The 18,945-nt window shown below is 43.4% G+C and overlaps 1 protein-coding gene across 5 annotated transcripts in view; it reads right to left on the bottom strand.

Moving 5' to 3' along the window:
• Positions 1–18,945, bottom strand: part of LOC121159064 (SAP domain containing ribonucleoprotein) — a 54,984-nt gene that overhangs the window by 16,001 nt on the left and 20,038 nt on the right. For 3 of the 5 annotated variants that reach the window (XM_040984116.1, XM_040984124.1, XM_040984108.1), the window contains exons 8-9: positions 17,346–17,371; positions 12,846–12,914 (exon numbers count right to left, since the gene is read on the bottom strand). In XM_040984116.1, the coding sequence (XP_040840050.1) occupies positions 12,846–12,914; positions 17,346–17,371 (95 nt within the window). Of the gene's footprint in view, positions 1–12,475; positions 12,647–12,845; positions 12,915–17,345; positions 17,372–18,945 lie in introns of those variants that run through there. The other 2 variants (XM_040984139.1, XM_040984132.1) reach the window with 2 other exon arrangements.

The following is an 18,945-nucleotide window of genomic DNA, read 5'->3' as shown; positions in this document are numbered from 1 at the left end:
ATTCAAATTGGTTTAGCTCCAGTCGTTGTGGTCACTTGGGGAGTAAGTCATCAGATGGAAGATTTTCCTCTGTCTCTCCTCCTCTCTGTGCATCTGACTTTGCAATAAAAATACATAAATCTTAAAAAAAAAAGAAAAGGAACCATTGTATAACTATTACATTTTATTTCAACACATGTTTAAAAAGTTATCACTCATGTAATATTTAAGTAACTATATGGATACATATTTTTTAAGATTTATTTTTATTGGAAAGTTAAATATACAGAAAGGAGGAGAGACAGAAAGGAAGATCTTCCTTCTTACGATTCACTCCTCAAGTGACCGCAACACCTGCAGGTTAGTTAGCTGATCCAAAGCCAGGAGCCAGGAGCCTCTCCCAGGTCTCCCATGCAGGTATAGGGTATCCAAGCCTTGGGCTGTCGTCCTTGACTGCTTTCCCATGCCATAAGTAGGGAGCTGGATGCCACGCAAGGCTGTGGGAATTAGAACTGGTGCCCACATGAGATCCCAGTGTGCGCAAGGTGAGGACTTTAGCCACTAGGCTACCATGCCGGGTCCCCCATCCTCGCTTAAAAAAATTATTTTGGGCCCAACGCGATAGACTAGTGGTTAAATTCTAGCCTTGCATGTGCCAGTTTGTGTCCCAGCTGTTTTATTTCCCTTCCAGCTCCCTGCTTATTGGCTGGAGAAGCAGCAGTAAAAGGCCCAAACCCTTGGGACATCACAGACGTAGTACACTGGGAGGAAGTCTCTGGCTTCTGGTTTCAGATCAGCTTAGCTCCGCCGTGCAGCCACTTGGGGAGTGAACCAGTAGAAAAAAATTTTTGTGTTTCTCCTTCTCTCTATATATCTGTCTTTATCTATCTTAATTGGGAAGGTAGAGTTAACTTGTGTCAACCGGTTCTTTTCTAAACGTCTACATAGGCTGAAGTAGGGCTAGCCAAAAGCTAGTAGCCAGAAGATTCATTTGGGCTTCCCATGCGGGTGCCTTTGGACTTGGGTCATCTTTTGCTGCTTTCTCAGGCACATTAGCAGGGAGTGAACCTAAAGTGGGGCAGCCAGGACTGCAACTATAGCTCATTTGGGATGCCAGTGCCACAGGCAGAGAGACCTGAAATACCACACCATGGTATAGAAATAGATCTGAGAGTACCAAGCTACTACAGCTATTACAGCATGAGGTTCTCTGATCTTCCTAACAAAACACACGTGCACTCAATGCAGCAGTTGTTATCCTGGATGCCCATATCCGCCTACCCTGCTTCAGTCCTGGTTCTTCCAATTCTGACCCAGTAGGAAGGCACAGCTTCCTGCTCATGCCCTTGGAAGCAGCAGGGGATTGCTCTAACACTTGGATCCCTGCTACCACTGTGGGAGACCTGGACTAACTTCCCTCTCCTAGAGTGGGCCTGACCCGGCCCTGTCTGTTGTGGGTATTCAGGAAGTGAACTAGCAGATGGGATAGCTGTTTTTCTTTTGCTGTCTCTACGCCTTTCAAAGAAAAGGTTTATTTTAGGGGAAAAAAAAAAAAATCAAAATCCATGTATAGTTTTCCCACAAATAAACTGTTTTCATGTATGAAAACAAATCTATCTTAAAATTCCACTTCTCTCATGCTTTCCCAGGCCACAAGCAGGGAGTCGAATGTGAAGTGGAGCACAGACTGTGTGAAGTGGGACACAGACTGGCACCATATGGGATTCTCATGCTTGCAAGTTGTTTCTCAAGCTTTCTAAAGTACTTCAACATTTAAAGTAAAGCACACTGAACAGATTTCAGCATTTCTTTCCCTTCCCACACTGTGCTTAGTCTGGGCAAAGACTACAGGGCGACAACAGGGAAGCATAAAACTTGCTTTATAAAATAGAAGTAATCAGTTCTAACACGTTAGAAGAAAATGCTGACATGAGTGGGAAGTTGAGAAAACAAGTTTTTGAACCTGTTGTCTTTCAGGTTCAAATTCATAAATGAAATCATAGACAAAATTAAAACTCAGTGGTCTCAAAGTCATGTACCTTTTATGGAAGTCAGAAACTTCTCAAAGTTCTGGTTTCATATAATAAACAGACACGCATGCATGCAGACAAAACATCTAAAATGTTATCTTGTTTCCTACCATCCAAAAAATGTTTCCCGGGGCCTGGCACAATAGCATAGAGGTTATTGTCTTGCACGCCCAGGATCCCATATGGGTGCCGGTTCTAATCCTGGCAGCCCCACTTCCTATCCAGCTCCCTGCCTGTGGCCTGGGAAAGCAGTCGAGGATGGCCCAAGGCTTTGGGACCCTGCACCCGCGTGGGAGGCCAGGAAGAAGCTCCAGACTCCTGGCTTGGGATTGGCTCAGCTCTGGCCGTTGCGGCTGCTTAGGGGGTGAATCATTGGACAGAAGATCTTCCTCTCTGTCTCTCCTCCTCTCTGTATATCTGACTTTGCAGTAGAAATAAATAAATCTTTAAATAGAAATAAAAAATGTTTCCCTTTAGCATTTTGTGTTGAAAATTTAATTGATATATGGCTAGGTAAAGTATATTTGTGATTAAGGAATAGTGGAAGAGTAAAAGCAGAAGCTGAGCAAAGAAAAAACCCGACTCCAGGTTTGTCTAGTTAAAATTAGAATGCATTTCCAAGAGCCTTGATTAGTAGGAAAAAAATTCCATTCTGTCTTTTTGCTCTTCCAAATTCCTGTAGCCAAGTGGTTCGACAGCAGTTGAATGGCATACATAATGACATCATTGATTGGAGCCATAATAGAAGAGAGTGAGAAGAGCAGGTGGGGAGGAAAGTGGAAAGGGGAGGGAAGTGAAGATGTATTTGTGTCACAGACAAAAGACAAGTTCTGTTCCTCAGCGGGACAAATTAAAAACCAGACGAAGGGATAAACGGAGTTCAGAGAATTTTCCCTATTTTTTCTTTAAACAGCTTCTTCACCATTCCCACAAGGTTTGCTCCATTGGCAGATGGGAAACAGTGTATGTTTTTATTTAAATGGAAGGAGCAAGAGAAGGAAACGGCATACAGGAATACACATTGTTTCTTTCACTGAAATGGTCCACTACGTATTTGCAAAGTTTTACAAATTAGAAAGAAAATGAGTGATTCAATTTTTGTTCAGCTTTAAAATGCTCTAAGAAATGTATAAGAAATACTGAAGTTTCAGCTTTTCGTGAAATTCACCCTTGTAATAGCTATTCACTGCTACCTGTATCTACCATGTAAACACACACACATACATACATGTGCTCTTTAACGGAGTAACATGCCAATAAAAGCACGCTAACCTGGAAATATAAGTAAAACACGCACTGTAATACACCTAACCTACTGAACATGACAGCTTAGCAGTGCAGAACTCCATAGAACATGGGCTGTTTACTGTCACAACTGCTTCCCCACTCTGGCTAACATTATAGAGCCTACTGCACAGCACTAACCTAGAAAAAGATCAAAATTCACTATTCAAAGTACAGTTTCTATTTAAATATACATCCCACCTCCAGAAAACGTTATTAAAGTATCCTAAGCCTGGGATCAGTATATATAAATAATTTTTTTAAATCTTCTTTCAATCCAAGTTAAAATACACTTTTGAAAGTATAAACAACATTTTGGGAAAAACTGACAATCTGGCATGAATTAGAGGCAAATTTCCCCCAAAACCTCTTGATCCTTGAGGTCTACATTGAGTTTAGTTTTCACTATCTGTACTTCTCTTGGGTCCCAACGCATTCCATGAGAAAAAGGAACAAAGAATTAAAATTTATACATAGCCTAGAAACTGTTACTTGAGTCCTTGTAGATAGAATCCCAAATGCAGGGGCCGGCTGATGTCGCAGTAGGCTGTCACCAGCTGCAACACAAGCATCCCATTACAGGGTTTGGGTCTTAGCTGTTCTACCTCTGATTCAGCTTCTTGCTAATGTTTCTGGGGAGGCAGAGGAAGATGTTCTAGATGTTCTAAGTACTTGGGCCCTCAGAGAGATGAAGCAGATCTGACAAAACGCATTGTAACTCGCCTGCCATCAGCAGCCACAATGAAATCTGTATTCTGGGAAACCCTGGTGCCGCCCGCTCTGCTTGGAACTGCTTCAGTCTCAACTTCCTCTTTGGTATCTCAACACTTGCCAGTGAGAAGCTCCTCAAAACCAAGGCACGTCTTTCATCTCTTTCAATCTAAAGTGGTTCATTGCCAATCAATGACAAAACAAAAATTAAAAACAAAAGTCTCAGTACAACTACCAAAGAATATTCCACCTACCATCCCAAGCAGATGATCAGCAGTGGAACATCTACCTCGCTTTCAATTTTCTAATATTACGACAATAAACAACACAGACCATAATCATTACAAAAGAAAACTGATGAAAATCACAAATCTAGGAAAAACCTGGGAAAATCAGGAAGATGTACTAAGATCAGCAGAGTCAGTAACACATGCCTCGCCCACTCTTGGGAAGGGAGAAAAGAGAATTTCTGGCTTTGGCTTCTTTTAAAAAAAAACCTACCTAGATGGATTTCCTATAACTTCCTAAAGTATCAAATGTCACTTTCCCAAGCGTTGCAAATGCTTGAAAATTCAATCCATTCAGCTTAGCTACATCAGGTAACTTTAAAGTTCTAAGCCCAGACTCAGTTCTTTATCAAAACTAACACCCTTTGGCATAATATTAACTAAGCTGCCTTCCCACCTTTATTCTCTCCTTCCATCTGTCATTCTTTCCAAGTTTCTTCTGTGCCAGGCCAAATCCTATCTTTTACCCACTGAAATGACCCAAACACTATTTCTCTTGGGAGGAAAGGAAAACTGACAGAAAAAAAGAAAAAAAAAAAAAACCCAAAACAAAAAAAACACACAACTAGTCAGTCACAAGACTGAAAACCAAGCTAGTGACCAATCAGAACCAACCAAGCAGAACTTATTTATCTGCATTTTGTTTTGTTTTGTTTTGTTTTGTTTGGGGAGGGAAGGAAGGTTTCTTAGTCCATTACCAGCAGACTTACAGGAGAAAAGGCATGCCATTCAGTCTCCAAACAATCCAAAGAGTTGGAGGAGACAATTTATAACCTCTTGCATAAAAAATGTCTATAAATGCCAGGGCTATTCTTTGCCCTGTCACTTCCCATTACCCTAAACCAGTAACATTCTATTCATCGAGACTTGAGCTGAAAATGTGAATGCACAGACTTTCTACATTTTTTTTTTTAATTTTACTTAGGGCCTAGCACAGAGGGAAAAGGAGGGAAAACTGCCGAGCTAAACTGCAGTACCACCTGGAGAGCACAAGATCCAGGAGTGGTGGTGGGCCCAGTAGGGATACAGTGGGTACCTTGGGTTGACACTCTGACTGGTGAGCATGAGAACCAGGACTGGCACAGCTAGACAAAGAGCGGCACCTGCTGGCACATGTGCGGGCTGGAGAGTGGGGCTTGTTGGGTTGAACCAGGCTTCAATGCTGTTGACATGTATGAGAGCTGGATGGGATGGAGGATGGACTGGACCAGTCTGCTCTACATACTGGCGAGCATGGGAACCAGGGCAGGCAGGGGATGGGCCTGGTGAGGGTTATCAGGAGTCACCCCAACTAGGCTGCAGCTCCCACCGCTTTATGTGGCCGACTGTGTGGTGCACAGGATTGGAATGGGCTCCAACACTCATTGGTTTGTGTAGAAGACAAGGCTGAAGGCAGAACTGACCCAGCAATTGCAACCATCAGCATGTGCAGACTGATGGGGTGATGGACTGTGCCGGACCCTGTAATGGCAAGCACACACAAGAATCAGGTCTGGGATCACCTTAGATGAAGTTTCTTTGGGAATCCTCCCAACTGAACTGCTGGACTCAGAACTCCAACCATGAAGGAAATTGCAGGTTCCATGATCTGACCGTGGAGTGTGTGTATCAAAGCTGAGCCTCCTCAAAGGCTCAGACACAGCAGTGGGCAGCACATCCAAGTCCACGTGGAGCAAACGGTAGTACATTGGAGCCTGCAGAGGACTCTTGGTACCGCAACAGAGGACAGAACAAATTGCTCAACTACCCAGCCATGTGTTGGCAATGATAATCTCAGCAAGTGGAAATGCTGAGGTGGACTATGGCAGCCAGTGGATTCTGAAGCAATTTCATCATGCTTGAAATGGCGAGATTGGCAGCAATTCAGAACAACTGAACTAACAAAACCACTTGAGCAGGACCCTCAGAGTATGGCCCACATTGGGGACTGTGGGATGGTTGGGAGGCTGGGTCTGGCTTCTCCTTTTGTCTCTCCCTTTCCACCAGATATAGGACGGAAAAAGAGAATTTGGAAACAAAGATCTTACCCACTTTCCTGTAGCCCTTGATGCTTTAAGCCCTAATCCACTATGTAAAGATCAGCAAAACAAAACAAAACAAAATTTACTTGGGGCTTGGCGCAGTAGCCTCACAGCTAAAGTCCTTGCACAGGCCAGGATCCCATTCAGGTGCTGATTCTAATCTTGGTGGCCCACTTCCCATCCAGCTTCCTGCTTGATGTCTGAGAAAGCAGTCGAGAATGGCCCAAAGCAGTAAGACACAGCACCCGTGTGGGAGAACTGAAAGAAGCTCCTGGCACCTGGCTTTGGATTGGCTTAGCTCCGGCTGTTGAGGCCATTTGGGGAGTGAATCAACAGATAGAAGATTTTCCTCTGTCTCTTCCTCTGTATATCTGCCTTTCCAATTAAAAAAAAAAAATTAAATCTTTAAAACTTTTTTTTTTGAAAGGCCGAGTTAGAGAGACAGAGAAGAGACAGAGAGAGATCTTCTATCCATTGGTTCACTCTCCTAAATGCCCACTATAGCCAGAGTTGAGCCAGTCCATGGCCAGGAGCCAGGAACTTCTTCCAGGTATTCCAGATGAGTTCAGGAGTCCAAGTACTTGGCCCATCTTCCACTGCTTTCCCAGGCCCTGGACAGGGAACTGGACTGAAAATGGAGCAGTCAAACTCAAACTGATGCTCATATGGGATGCCAGCACAACATGCAGAGGCCTAGCCTGACATTCCGTGGCGCTGGCTCCAAAGAAATAATTGAGTTAGAGGCAGACACCATGGTGCAGAGTGTTAAGCCACTGCTTGGGATGCAAGCATTCCCTCAGACTTCAGTACAGATAAAGGGACAAGATGATTTGGGGAACATGTGAGGGAAGTTAAATTGAAGTTTCTCTATAAAGCTTAACGGGTATATGGTACACTAGTGAGTACCCGAAAACTGAAATAAATGAATGGTGCAAAAGTCAGCCTAGAAAGAACTATGGAGATTCCAGTTCCTCAAGTTCGTAATATAAGCTATAAATCTAAAATAAACAGCAATCAGCACATTATGATAGTCTAACTTAAAAAAAAAAAAGCAGTCATAAACACTACTTGATTCATAACCAACAAGTTCCCGCATACTTCCTCTTTATTCATAAACACTGGTCTGCAGGCAAGTTCACTGAAGAGAGATCTGCAAGAAAGGTTTTCTGTTGGATCAAGTAAACTCAGATCCTTTATCAATAGAGATGGCAGAGTCCTTCATTATTCTGTTAAGATCACCACATGGAGAGGAGGCTGTGACTACATTAACTATTATTTGGATCATTATCTGATGGATAAAACTGGTGCCTAGAAATTATACAGGATGTACACACTGGAATCCAAAACCCAGAATGAAGTAGACTGTGCACAGACCTGGCCAACCTACAAATACAAGCTTAACTATAACATAAATCTTGGACAACAAATACATCTGCAATAATGGGGAACAGTTAAGCACAACATTAAAACAGGCATTTAGCCCGGCGCGGTGGCGCAAGTGGTTAAAGGTCCTCGCCTTGCACCCCCGGGATCCCATATGGGCGCCGGTTCTAATCCCGGCAGCCCCGCTTCCCTTCCAGCTCCCTGCTTGTGGCCTGGGAAAGCAGTCGAGGACTGCCCAAAGCTTTGGGAACCTGCACCCGCATGGGAGACCCGGAAGAGGCTCCTGGCTTCGGATCGGCATAGTATCGGCCCGTTGCGCTCACTTGGGGAGTGAATCATCGGATGGAAGATCTTCCTCTCTGTCTCTCCTCTCTGTATATCCGCCTTTCCAATGAAAAAAAAAAACAAAAAAAAACAAACAAAAAAAAAACAGGCATTTCTCTCCCGAGACTGAATCATTTGAAATGTCAGGATTTTTTTTTAAAGATTTATTTATTTTTATTGAAAGGTGGATATACAGAGAGGAGGAGAGACAGAGAGGAAGATCTTCCGTCCAATGATTCACTCCCCAAGTGGCCGCAATAGCTGGAGCTGAGCCAATCCCAAGCCAGGAGCCTGGAGTTCTTCCAGGCCTCCCACATGGGTGCAGGGTCCCAAGGATTCGGGCTGTCCTCAACTGCCTTTCCAGACCACAAGCAGAGAGCTGGATGGGAAGCAGGGCTGCCGGGATTAGGACCAGTGCCCATATGGGATCCCAGGTATGCAAGACGAGGACTTTAACCACTATGCCATCGCACCGGGCCCTCCATAGTGTTTTCAAAGGTGGCACTGCAGAAGGCACTACACTGTAACATCAGTCCTTCAAATACTGGGGTGTGTGTGTGGGGGGGTGTGTGTTTAAGTATCACCCTGTAAAGAATTGGAATTTTAAGAAATCAATCTTTTCCCACAGATAATTTGAGCATTATTCTAACATAAAATCATACTACAGACGTTGGTAATTAATGTGATTAGGACAATGAGCTCAGAGAATTCTGCCAATTACTATCACAGAATTACAGAGATTTCAAGATGGTAACTGAGGGCCCAGTATTCTGACACAGCCAGCATTCCACATTGGAGTTTAGATTTAAGTCTAGCTGCTGTTTCAGATCCAGCTCCCAGCTGCTGTGCCTGGAAGGTAGCTAATGATGACCCAAGGGCTTGGTTCCCTGCCACCCATGCTGCAGTCCCAGACGGCGTTTCCAGATCCTGGTTTCAGTCAGGCTCAGAACTGGCAGCTATTTGGGGAGTAAATAAATGGATGGACAATCTCATTCTGTCTTTCAAAGAAATAAATCTTTTTATTTTCTTTTTAAATATATATTTTTGTAATTTGGAAGGTCAGATTTACAGAGAGGAGGGAGAGAGAGAAAGATCTTCCAACCTCTGGTTCACTTCCCCCAAATAGCCCTGCAATGGCTGGAGCTGAGCTCCTATGCAAGTCCAGGGTCCCAAGGCTTTGGGCTGTGCTCTAATGTCTTTCCAGGCTACAAGCAAGGAGCTGGAAGGGAAGTGGAATAGCTGGGATACGCACCAGTATCCATATGTGATCCCAGAAAGTGCAAGGTTAGAATTTAGCTACTAGGCTATCATGCTGAGCCCTCAAATTTATAAATCTTTAAAAACAGGAACTGAGGGTAAGTTTTGGTCTAGTAAATAAAAAGATGCTCAGGATATCTGCAAGCTATAGCAAGCTCCTGGGTTTGAATTGTAGCTCCACTATCTAGTAATACTCTAGAAAACAGCAATAACAGCCCAAGTGCATTGTCCCTGCCACCCATATGGGAGCTCCAGACTGAGTTCCTGGCTCAGTTTTAACTTGTCTGCCCTAGCCCCAGCTACTGTTAAGAATCTGGGGATGGGCCCGGCGCGATGGCACAGTGGTTAAGGTCCTCGCCTTGCATGCCCGGGATCCCATATGGGCGCCAGTTCTAATCCCGGCAGCCCCACTTCCCTTCCAGCTCCCTGCCTGTGGCCCCGGAAAAGCAGTCGGGGACAGCCCAAAGCTTTGGGAACCTGCACCCGTGTGGGAGACCCGGAAGAGACTCCTTGCTTCGGATCGGCATAGCATCGGCCGTTGCGGTCACTTGGGGAGTGAATCATCGGATGGAAAATCTTCCTCTCTGTCTCTCCTCTCTGTGTATCCACCTTTCCAATAAAAATAATAAAATAAAATAAAAAAAGAATTTGGGGACTTAAATGGCAGAGAGATCTGTGTATACTTCTTTCTCTCTGCCTTTAAAAAAATTTAAATTTAAAAAAAATGGGAACTGAATTTTTTTTTTAAATTAAGATTTATTACATTAGGTCCCAGAACAATGGCCTAGTGGCTTAATCCTTATGCTGCACGTACTGGGATCCCATATGGGTGCTGGTTCGTGTACTGGCTGCTCCACTTCCCATCCAGCTCCCTGCTTGTGGCCTGGGAAAGCAGTCGAGGACGGCCCAAAGCCTTGGGACCCTGCACCCATGTGGGAGGCCTGGAGGAGGCTCCTGACTCCTGGCTTCAGATTGGCTCTGCTCCAACCACTGCAGCCACTCGGGCAGTAAACCAATGGACATAAGTGTCTCTATCTGTCCTTCTCTATAAATCTGCCTTCCCAATAAAAATAAATTAAAAAATAAAAGTAAAAAAAACCCATTTATTTCAAAGACAGTTACATACAGAGATGTGCTAATGGTTTACACCTCTGAAGGGTGTAATGTCTGGGCTGGATCAGGCAGAAGCCAGGAGCTTCTTCTATGTCTCTACTTGGGCGCCAGATCCCTAAGTACTTGCACATCTTCCACTGCTTTTTTCAGGCCAATAGCAGAGAACTGAATCAGAAGCGGAGTGCCCACAAACAGTGCCAGCAGGTGTCAGCTTTAATTGCCGCACCACAGTACTGGCTCTGGGAACTGAAATTTTATCACTGACTGACAAATTCAGAAGTCATTTTATTTAATTAAGACCATAAAGCAAGTTCACTGAAAGAAATGTTAAAAAAAAAAAAAAAGGAAAGCTAACATATACTGAGGGTCAAATTGTCTCTACAGTAGGCAATTTTAAATACATAAGTATTTATTCTTCACAAACATGATATTACGTATTAAACTTTACAGAGGAGCATATCAAAAATTTAGTCACTTGCCTAATATTATAGTTAATAAATATATATCTTAGTTCAATCTCCTGTGAGCTAAAAAGTCACACACACAAAAAGATTTTAGGGAAGGGAAAAAGGCTGGTAAACAGTAATAAAATACCTGAAGAATGACTCAGGTAGATAGCACAGTATTACAGATAAAGTCCTTGTATGTATCCATACAAGCTAAATGGGAAGAAATACAATGTTTATTTATCTATTTTTAATTCCAAAGGTATGTGTGTATGCAGGTGTACACACACACACACACTATTCCCTGGAAGATGGGATGAAATCACTTCTGGGGTTTTCACTTTCCCCTTATATACAAAATGAGACATATGGGAACAGGGGCAGAGACAGATGGCATTCTTTCCCTGGTCATTAAGTTCAGCACAAATGACTTTTGCTTTATAATAGCTCTTGTCAAATAAGCTGCAAGAGGTTTATGAGTCACATGCTCTTCCTATAACTCAATTTTTTCTTTTACAGAAACAGCAATGTTCACAGTGAGCACCTTACAGCCTTAGGCCCAGGCCAGCCACATGGACCTGATGCTGTACTTCTGGTAAACAACAAAAAGGCAAACCGAAGACAAGGATGGGGCACAACTGTGTGCAAGATTATGCATGCCACAGTGACCAGCAAGTGACTTGTCTTAATGCTTTCTTTTTTTAAAAAGGATTTATTTTTTTAATTGGAAAGTTAGATATACAGAGAAGGAGTGACAGAAAGAAAGATCTTCCACCCGCTGGCTCACTCCCCAAGTGGCCACAACGGCTGGAGATGAGCCAATCTGAAGTCAGAAGCCCTGAGCTTCCTACTGGTCTCCCAGATGAGTGCAGGATCCCAAGGCTTTGGGCTGTGCTCTAATGTCTTTCCAGGCTACAAGCAGGAAGCTGGAAGAGAAGTGGAGTAGCCAGTATACAAACCAGCACCCATATAGGATCCTGGCATATGCAGGGCAAGGACTTTAGCCACTAGGCTATCATGCCGGGCCCTAGTGCTTAGTTTTTTCCCTAAGAAAAAAAAAAATCACAGGAACAGGCATGACGCAACCAGGTAAGCCAACACCTGGAACTCTCACATCTCATACTAGAGTGCAAGCAAGTTTACATCCAGGCTACTCTGCTTCCACTCCTGCTAATGTGCCTGGGAGGCAACAGACAACAGCCCAAACGGGGAGATTCCTGCCTCCCATATGCGAGATCCAGACAGAGTTCTTCACTCCTGCCTTCGGTCCAGCCCAATCCCAGCTCTGGTGGGCTTCTCAGCAGATGAGGTATCTTTCTCTCTTTCCTTCTCTGTCACTCTGCCTTTCAAATATATACATAAATCTTCAAAAAAAAAAAAAAAAAACCAAAAATATAATAAGTGCCAAGACAGTTTCTTCCAATGACTTTCGAGGGAGCTAAATGTTTTACCCTGAAGCTGGACATAATTTTAAAGTTTTTCCTCCCCTGGTTTGAAATACCCTATTACCCACTGTGCAACCAAGAAGCATGCTACCATTCTCTAGGCAAATAAAAATAAAATACCTATAAAATAAAAATATACCTATAAAAAATAAATACCAAATAAAAAATACCTATAGTTACCACAGGTAACTAGGTCTTCAAGAACAGTCAGCAAAGTCACCTTGCTCAAGTCAACAGAGGAGCTATGTGCGTCTGAACTAAATATAGGATTATTTTCTGAACATATAATTTCCATTATGTCTATATCAGAAGTTAAAGCAGATGCAGTAATTGTTAACATGCCCGAGTGAAAACTGTACAAATGCTCTGTAGAAAAAAAAAAAAAAACAGCATGCAAAACAATTCCTATAATATAATCAATAGTCAGGAGGAGTTAATACTCAGGACTCTGAAATAAAATTCTGAGAAGCAAGCTACATTCTTAGGATGGGCATGTCCAATCCATGCCACCCCATCCAGCTGCTATGCTGTCACAAAAATAGTACTTCCATCCCACCTACCTTACCTTTCTGGAGATTGAGGAGACATTCAAACCAAATCTTTGAGCTCTTTCCTTTAATTTATCCAAATTAACCTACAAAATAGAAGGAAAAATGTACTTTAAAAAAAAAAAAAGCAGAAAAAGAGAGGAAAAAGAGGTAGTAGCAATGATTCAATGCTAAAAATATCTTGTGTGACAAATTAGGAACCGAAGTACCTTCTACCCAATCTACTTGTAGAATGCAGTAATAGATTCAGCCCTGCTCCTTCACTCATTGAAGCAGTTACCAAAGGAGGCAAAAATCTTGTTTAAAAAAAACCAACATGTACACATAATTTCTTCCAATTAAGTATATCATCTACAGTCCAAAATCACTAATTCCTACATGTGATTTTCAATCCCATCTTCAAGCAAAGGAGAAACGCGAGGTGCTCAGCAGCCCCAGGGCTGAGAGTGAGGTGCTGGATACTGATGGTTTGCTCTACATGACAATCTGGTACTGAAAGTGTATTTGGCAGCATCAGCCCTTGTTTATTTTTTATAACAAAGTCAGATATACAGAGAGGAAGAGAGACAGAGAGGACAATCTTCCGTCTGATGATTCATTCCCCAAGTGAGCGCAACGGCTGGTTCTGTGCCGATCCAAAGCCAGAAGCCAGGAAATTCCTCGAGGTTTCCCACAGGGGTGCAGGGTCCCAAAGCATTGGACCGTCCTTGACTGCTTTCCCAGGTCTCAAGCAGGGATGTGGACGGGAAGCAGGGCTGCTGGGATTAGAACTGGTGCCCATATGGGATCCCGGCTAACTCAAGGCAAGGACTTTAACCACTAGGCCACGCCGCCGGGCCCAGCATCAGCCCTTTTTGGCTCATCTCTTCCCCCAACAGCAGGACCCCAGGTACCTTGAAGGGTACCTGACCTTGAAGGGTAAAACTGGATCACAGATAACCACTGACAGCTCCCTTAAAAAGGTCACCATGTCCTTTTGTCCCCAGAAATACCTTTAAAACCTGCCTTGGAAACATTTTTCTACTCTCATTTCTCTTCTGGATCACCTTAGTACTCTGCATGCTCTCCTTGACCTAAGTGCCATGCTCCCTCGGCCTCACCCTGAGTTTCCTGTTCCATCTCTTGGCCTTTCCCATCCTAAGATGGCTTCCCTACTGCCTGCCCCAGGACATGGCACTTCTCTATTATGGTCCTGCAAACTCCCACCCCTCTGGATCCTTTATCTTGTTTTAACATGCCCAATACTGGTCACCTAAGCACTGGGACAGTGTCCTCCCACTCTCTCACAATAGCTTTAGCACTCAAAAAGGAGTTTGTAAGTCACTGCTGAAATGAATACATGAATGGAAAGCTTGTCTCTTTCTACATCTTCAGAGCTTAACAGTGTGTTGTTTTCTGATACAAGGATTGAAAATTCTGGTGGCTTTATTGTATTTGAAAGAGCAACAATCTAAAGGAGTTAAAATGCTTTAACTCACAGCACAAATTTTTATTAAGGGCTTTTCCTGTCACCAGCAGAGCAAGTAACACATTATAAATAATGTAATCAAGAGTGGGTATTACAGAGAAGCGGTGAAAAGTCAGCAAACATTATATGCTATAATCACATCTCAAAGCACCACTGTTACAAGCCATATAACAGAATAAGGAATAGTTTCACTATACAAAAACACAATTTCTAAGATTCACCCTAGCAAAATTACACCTAGGCATGTAACTTTGATGTAGATGTTTACAGTAACACTGCTGTATGCAATATAAAAAAAAGAAAATGTTCTTTCTCTAAATTTAATAAAAGCCTAAATGATGACAAATTCCAAACAAAGCAGTAAAGCCTCTTCACTCCTTTTTATCTGGAAGCTTTGGTATATATAAAACTTGCTGTCATAAATGTGTTTCGGGCAGGCCCGGGAAATCAGCTTAATGGTTAAACAACCTCCATGCAAACGCTGGGATCTCTTATGGGCCATATCATGCCCTGGTTACTCTACTTCCCACCTAGCTCCCTGATTGTGGCCTGGGAAAGCACTGGAGAATGGCTCAAGTCCTTGGGACCCTGTACCTGCGTGGGAAGCTCCTGGCTCCTGGTTGTGGATCAGCTCAGCTCCAACCGTTGCAGCCACTTGGGGAATGAACCAGAAGATAAAAGATCTTTCTGTCAATAAACATGCCTTTCCAGGGCTGGCGCAGTGGCCTAGCAGCTAAAATCCTTGCCTTGAATGCGCCAGGATTAAATAGGGCACCAGTTCTAATTCCGGCAGCACCACTTCTTATCCAGCTCCCCGCTTGTGGCATGAAAAAGCAGTTCAGGATGGCCCAAAGCCTTGGGACCCTGCACCCAAGTGGGAGATCTGAAAGAAGTTCCTGGGTCCTGGCTTCGGATCAGCACAGACCAGATATTGCGGTCACTTGAGGAGTAAATCATTGGATGGAAGATTTTTTCTCCCCATCTCTATACGTGCCTTTTCAATAAAAATAAATCTTTAAAAAAAAGTCACAGTTTCCTAGCCATCAATATATATATATATATTTCATTTTATTTATTTATTGGAAAGTCAGATATACAGAGAGGAGGAGAGACAGAGAGGAAGATCTTCCGTCCAATGATTCACTCCCCAAGTGAGCACAACAGGCCGATGCTATGCCGATCCGAAGCCAGGATCCAGGAACCTCCTCCAGGTCTGCCACGCAGGTGCAGGATCCCAGGCTTTTGGCCGTCCCCGACTGCTTTCCCAGGCCACAAGCAGGGAGCTAGATGGGAAGTGGAGCTGCGGGCATTAGAACTGGCACCCATATGGGATCCCAGCGTGTTCAAGGTGAGGACTTTAGCTGCTTGGCCACGCCACCGGGCCCATAGCCATCAATATTAAAAAAAATAATAAAATAAATGTGCCTTTCAAAGAAAATATTTTTAAGAGACTTATTTACTTTTATTGGAGAGGCAGATTCATAGAGAAAGAGATAGAGATCTTCCATCTGATGGTTCACTCCCCAAATGACCACAATGGCAGTAACTGAGCCAACCCAGGTCTCCCATACGGGTGCAGAGTCCCAAGGCTTTCCCAGGCCATAAGCAGGGAGCTAGACAGGAAGTAGAGCAGCCAGAATATAAGCCAGCGCCTGTATGGGATCCCAGAACTTACAAGGTGATAATTTAGCCATTGAGCCATTGTGCCAGGCCCCAACACTTAGGATTTCATAAAGCTGAATTGCATGAGGGTACTTCATTAAAGTTCACAGAAAACAGAATTAAGAGCTATGTTTATTGTGGTTCAAAATATTTTGAAATCAATGTTTTTTTCTCCCCCAAGGCATTTTTTCTTAAACATACATTTTCTCATAAATATTTCCCGTAATTCCACAACATTTTTTTACACTTTTTAATTACTGGTCCAGAGGGCCAGTCTTAAATTATTCGTTACCCTCATTTAAAATTTAATAGGCAGAATTTAAAAACAGCAACATTAAGGCTGGTGTTGTGACACAGCAGGTAGCACCACTGCCTGTGACACACACATCCCATGTAGACGCTGATCGTGTCCTAGCTGTTTCACTTCTGATCAGCTCCCTGCTGGTGGTCTGGGAAGTACCTCCATCTCTGCTACCCACACAGAGACCCCAAGGAAGCTCCTGGCTTCTGCCTGGTCTAGGCGTGGCAAATGCAACAGTCATCTGGGAAGTGAATTAGTGAATGGAAGATTTCTGTCTCTACCTCTCGGCAATTTCTTTCCAAATAGATAAATCTTTATTCAAAACAAAACAAAACAAAATCTCCCAAAAAATATCCACAAGCAGAATTTATAAGCTTCCTCCAGATTCTCTTAGTAATTAATAATTATACATTAACTAAAGCAAACAAGCCAGATCTAAAACTGTACCATAAGAATGGTTATATGGGGCCTGGCACAATAGCCTACTAGCTAAAGTCCTGGCCTTGCACGCACCAGGATTCCAGATGGGTGCTAATTCATATCCTGGCTGCTCCACTTCCCTTCCAGCTTCCTGCTTGAGGCCTGGGAAAGCAGTCGAGCACACCCCAAAGCCTTGGGATCCAGCACCCACGTGGGGGACTCGGAAGAAACTCAGCTCAGCTGACCTTTGGGGTTCTTTGGGGAGTAAATCAGCAGATGGAGGATCTTTCTCTCTGTAAATCCTACTTTCTGTAAATTGGACTTTCCAATCAAAATAAACAAATCTAAAAAAAAAAAAAAAAGATATATGAATTGCTCCCTAACAACGCTATACAGTTTTTCAAAATAGGTGTGGCACAAAGACAAATATTTACCATTAATTTTCGAATATGTAATTTTCCTGACATTTTAGTACCTGAAACAATTTAAAAATTCAAGACATGTAACACTATACCACAAACAGTTAGCAAGCTCATGATCTCAGAATTTCTTCTGATGTAAGGAAGAGTCTCTGACTTTAAAATACACTTATGAAAAAAATAAATAAATAAAAAATAAAATACATTTATGACCTGACTCTGCAAAGGACAAAAGAAGATTACTTACTGAAGGCTTGATGTCAGATGTCAGACCTAAGGAAGCAAATAAAAACTTCTTTTAAATATTTCTAGAACTCATAGAAAAAAGTCAAAGAGTCTTCAAATCAAATTAGGCAGCCTAAAGATGGTACAAAGGATAAATGTCTTACCTGACAGGGAGAAGGAAAAGACAAAAATTACAAATACAGGCTCAACCCTAATGTACTCAATAAATATTCCAAACTATTCAAATGCCCAACAATCAGGGCTGGCCTAGGCCAAAGCCAGAATTCTACAAGCCAATCTGGATCTCCCACATGGGTGGCAGGGACTCAAGTACTTAAGCCATTTCTTGCTGCCTTCCAGGATTCACACTAGCAGAATGATGGACCAGAAGTGGAGCCAGGGGCCTGGTGTGGTAGCTTAGTGGCTGAAGTCCTCGCCTTGCATGCACCAGGATCCCATATGGGTACCGCACCTAATCCTGGCGGCCCACTTTCCGTCCAGCTTCCTGCTGTGGCCTGGGAAAACAGTTCAGGATGGCCCAAAGCTTTGGGACCCTACACCCATGTGGGAGACCTGGAAGAGGCTCTCGGCTCCTAGCTTCAGATCGGCGCAGCACCAGCCATTGTGGTTGCTTGGGGAGTAAATTATTGAACGGAAAATCTTCCTCTCTCTCTCTCTCTCTCTTCCTCTCTGTATATCTGACTTCGCAATACACATATACATATATACACAAACACATACATATATATACATATACATAGATACTTTAAAAAAAAAAATCTGGGACTGACACTGTGTTAAGGTGCTCCTCATACAGTCATTCTAAGTTAGAGTGCTACTTGAAAGCCCTGTTAAGTTTGCAACCCAGCTTTCTGCTACTACATGACATGAAAGCAGCAGGTGACTGCTCCAGTACCTGGGCCCCTCCCCCTCATGGGGGAGAGTAGGATAGTTTCTGGTTTTCTCCTGGCCCAGATGTGATTAGGAAAGTGAACCAGGAGACATAAGATCTCTTTCTGGCATTCTACTTTCAAATAAATAAAGCTTCTATCTGTAATGCCAGTATTCTACAATAGAGCACTAGTCTGAGTCCCAGCTGCACATGCTCGGGTCCCAGGCAGGTAGAGGGTAGGGTCTAGGGTGGGCAAACAGGGCTCCATGCCAGCATGCCATCCCGCAAGTGGATGGCTGGGGAACTCCTGTGCTCGTGGGCTGAAGCTGTAATTGTTCAAGGAAGGGAGTGCAGGATGTGTGGAAGGGGACACCGCAGAGGGAATATGCTGAGGGAGTAGGAGGGAGTGACTTCTGGGAGATCTTCACTGACAGAGACACTGTATTTACAGGAAAACACAGAGGTTTAGACGGAGTGATTTTGAGGAGAGAAACTGAAGGACCTTTCTGGGTCAGACCAATGCACTTGCCCACACAGAAGACCTGAATGGATCACTGCTGACCACCACATACCGATGCACACAAAAGCTAGGACTGAGGGCCTGCCTGGCAAGACTAGACCACAGTACCACCAGTGAAATGTTGGAACAAGGGACAGGTAATGTCAGGCTAGGCCATGACACTAGCCAGAATGCAAGAGAACCAGATCTCAGGGCAGATTCGATGGGGGA

This window comes from Ochotona curzoniae, unplaced genomic scaffold (genome assembly GCF_017591425.1).
Source record: "Ochotona curzoniae isolate NIBS_2020 unplaced genomic scaffold, NIBS_Ocur_1.0 contig_1014, whole genome shotgun sequence".
NCBI classification, from domain to species: Eukaryota; Metazoa; Chordata; class Mammalia; order Lagomorpha; family Ochotonidae; genus Ochotona; species Ochotona curzoniae.
The sequence above is the reverse complement of the archived record's forward strand: the minus strand, read 5'-3'. Positions and strand labels throughout refer to the sequence as shown.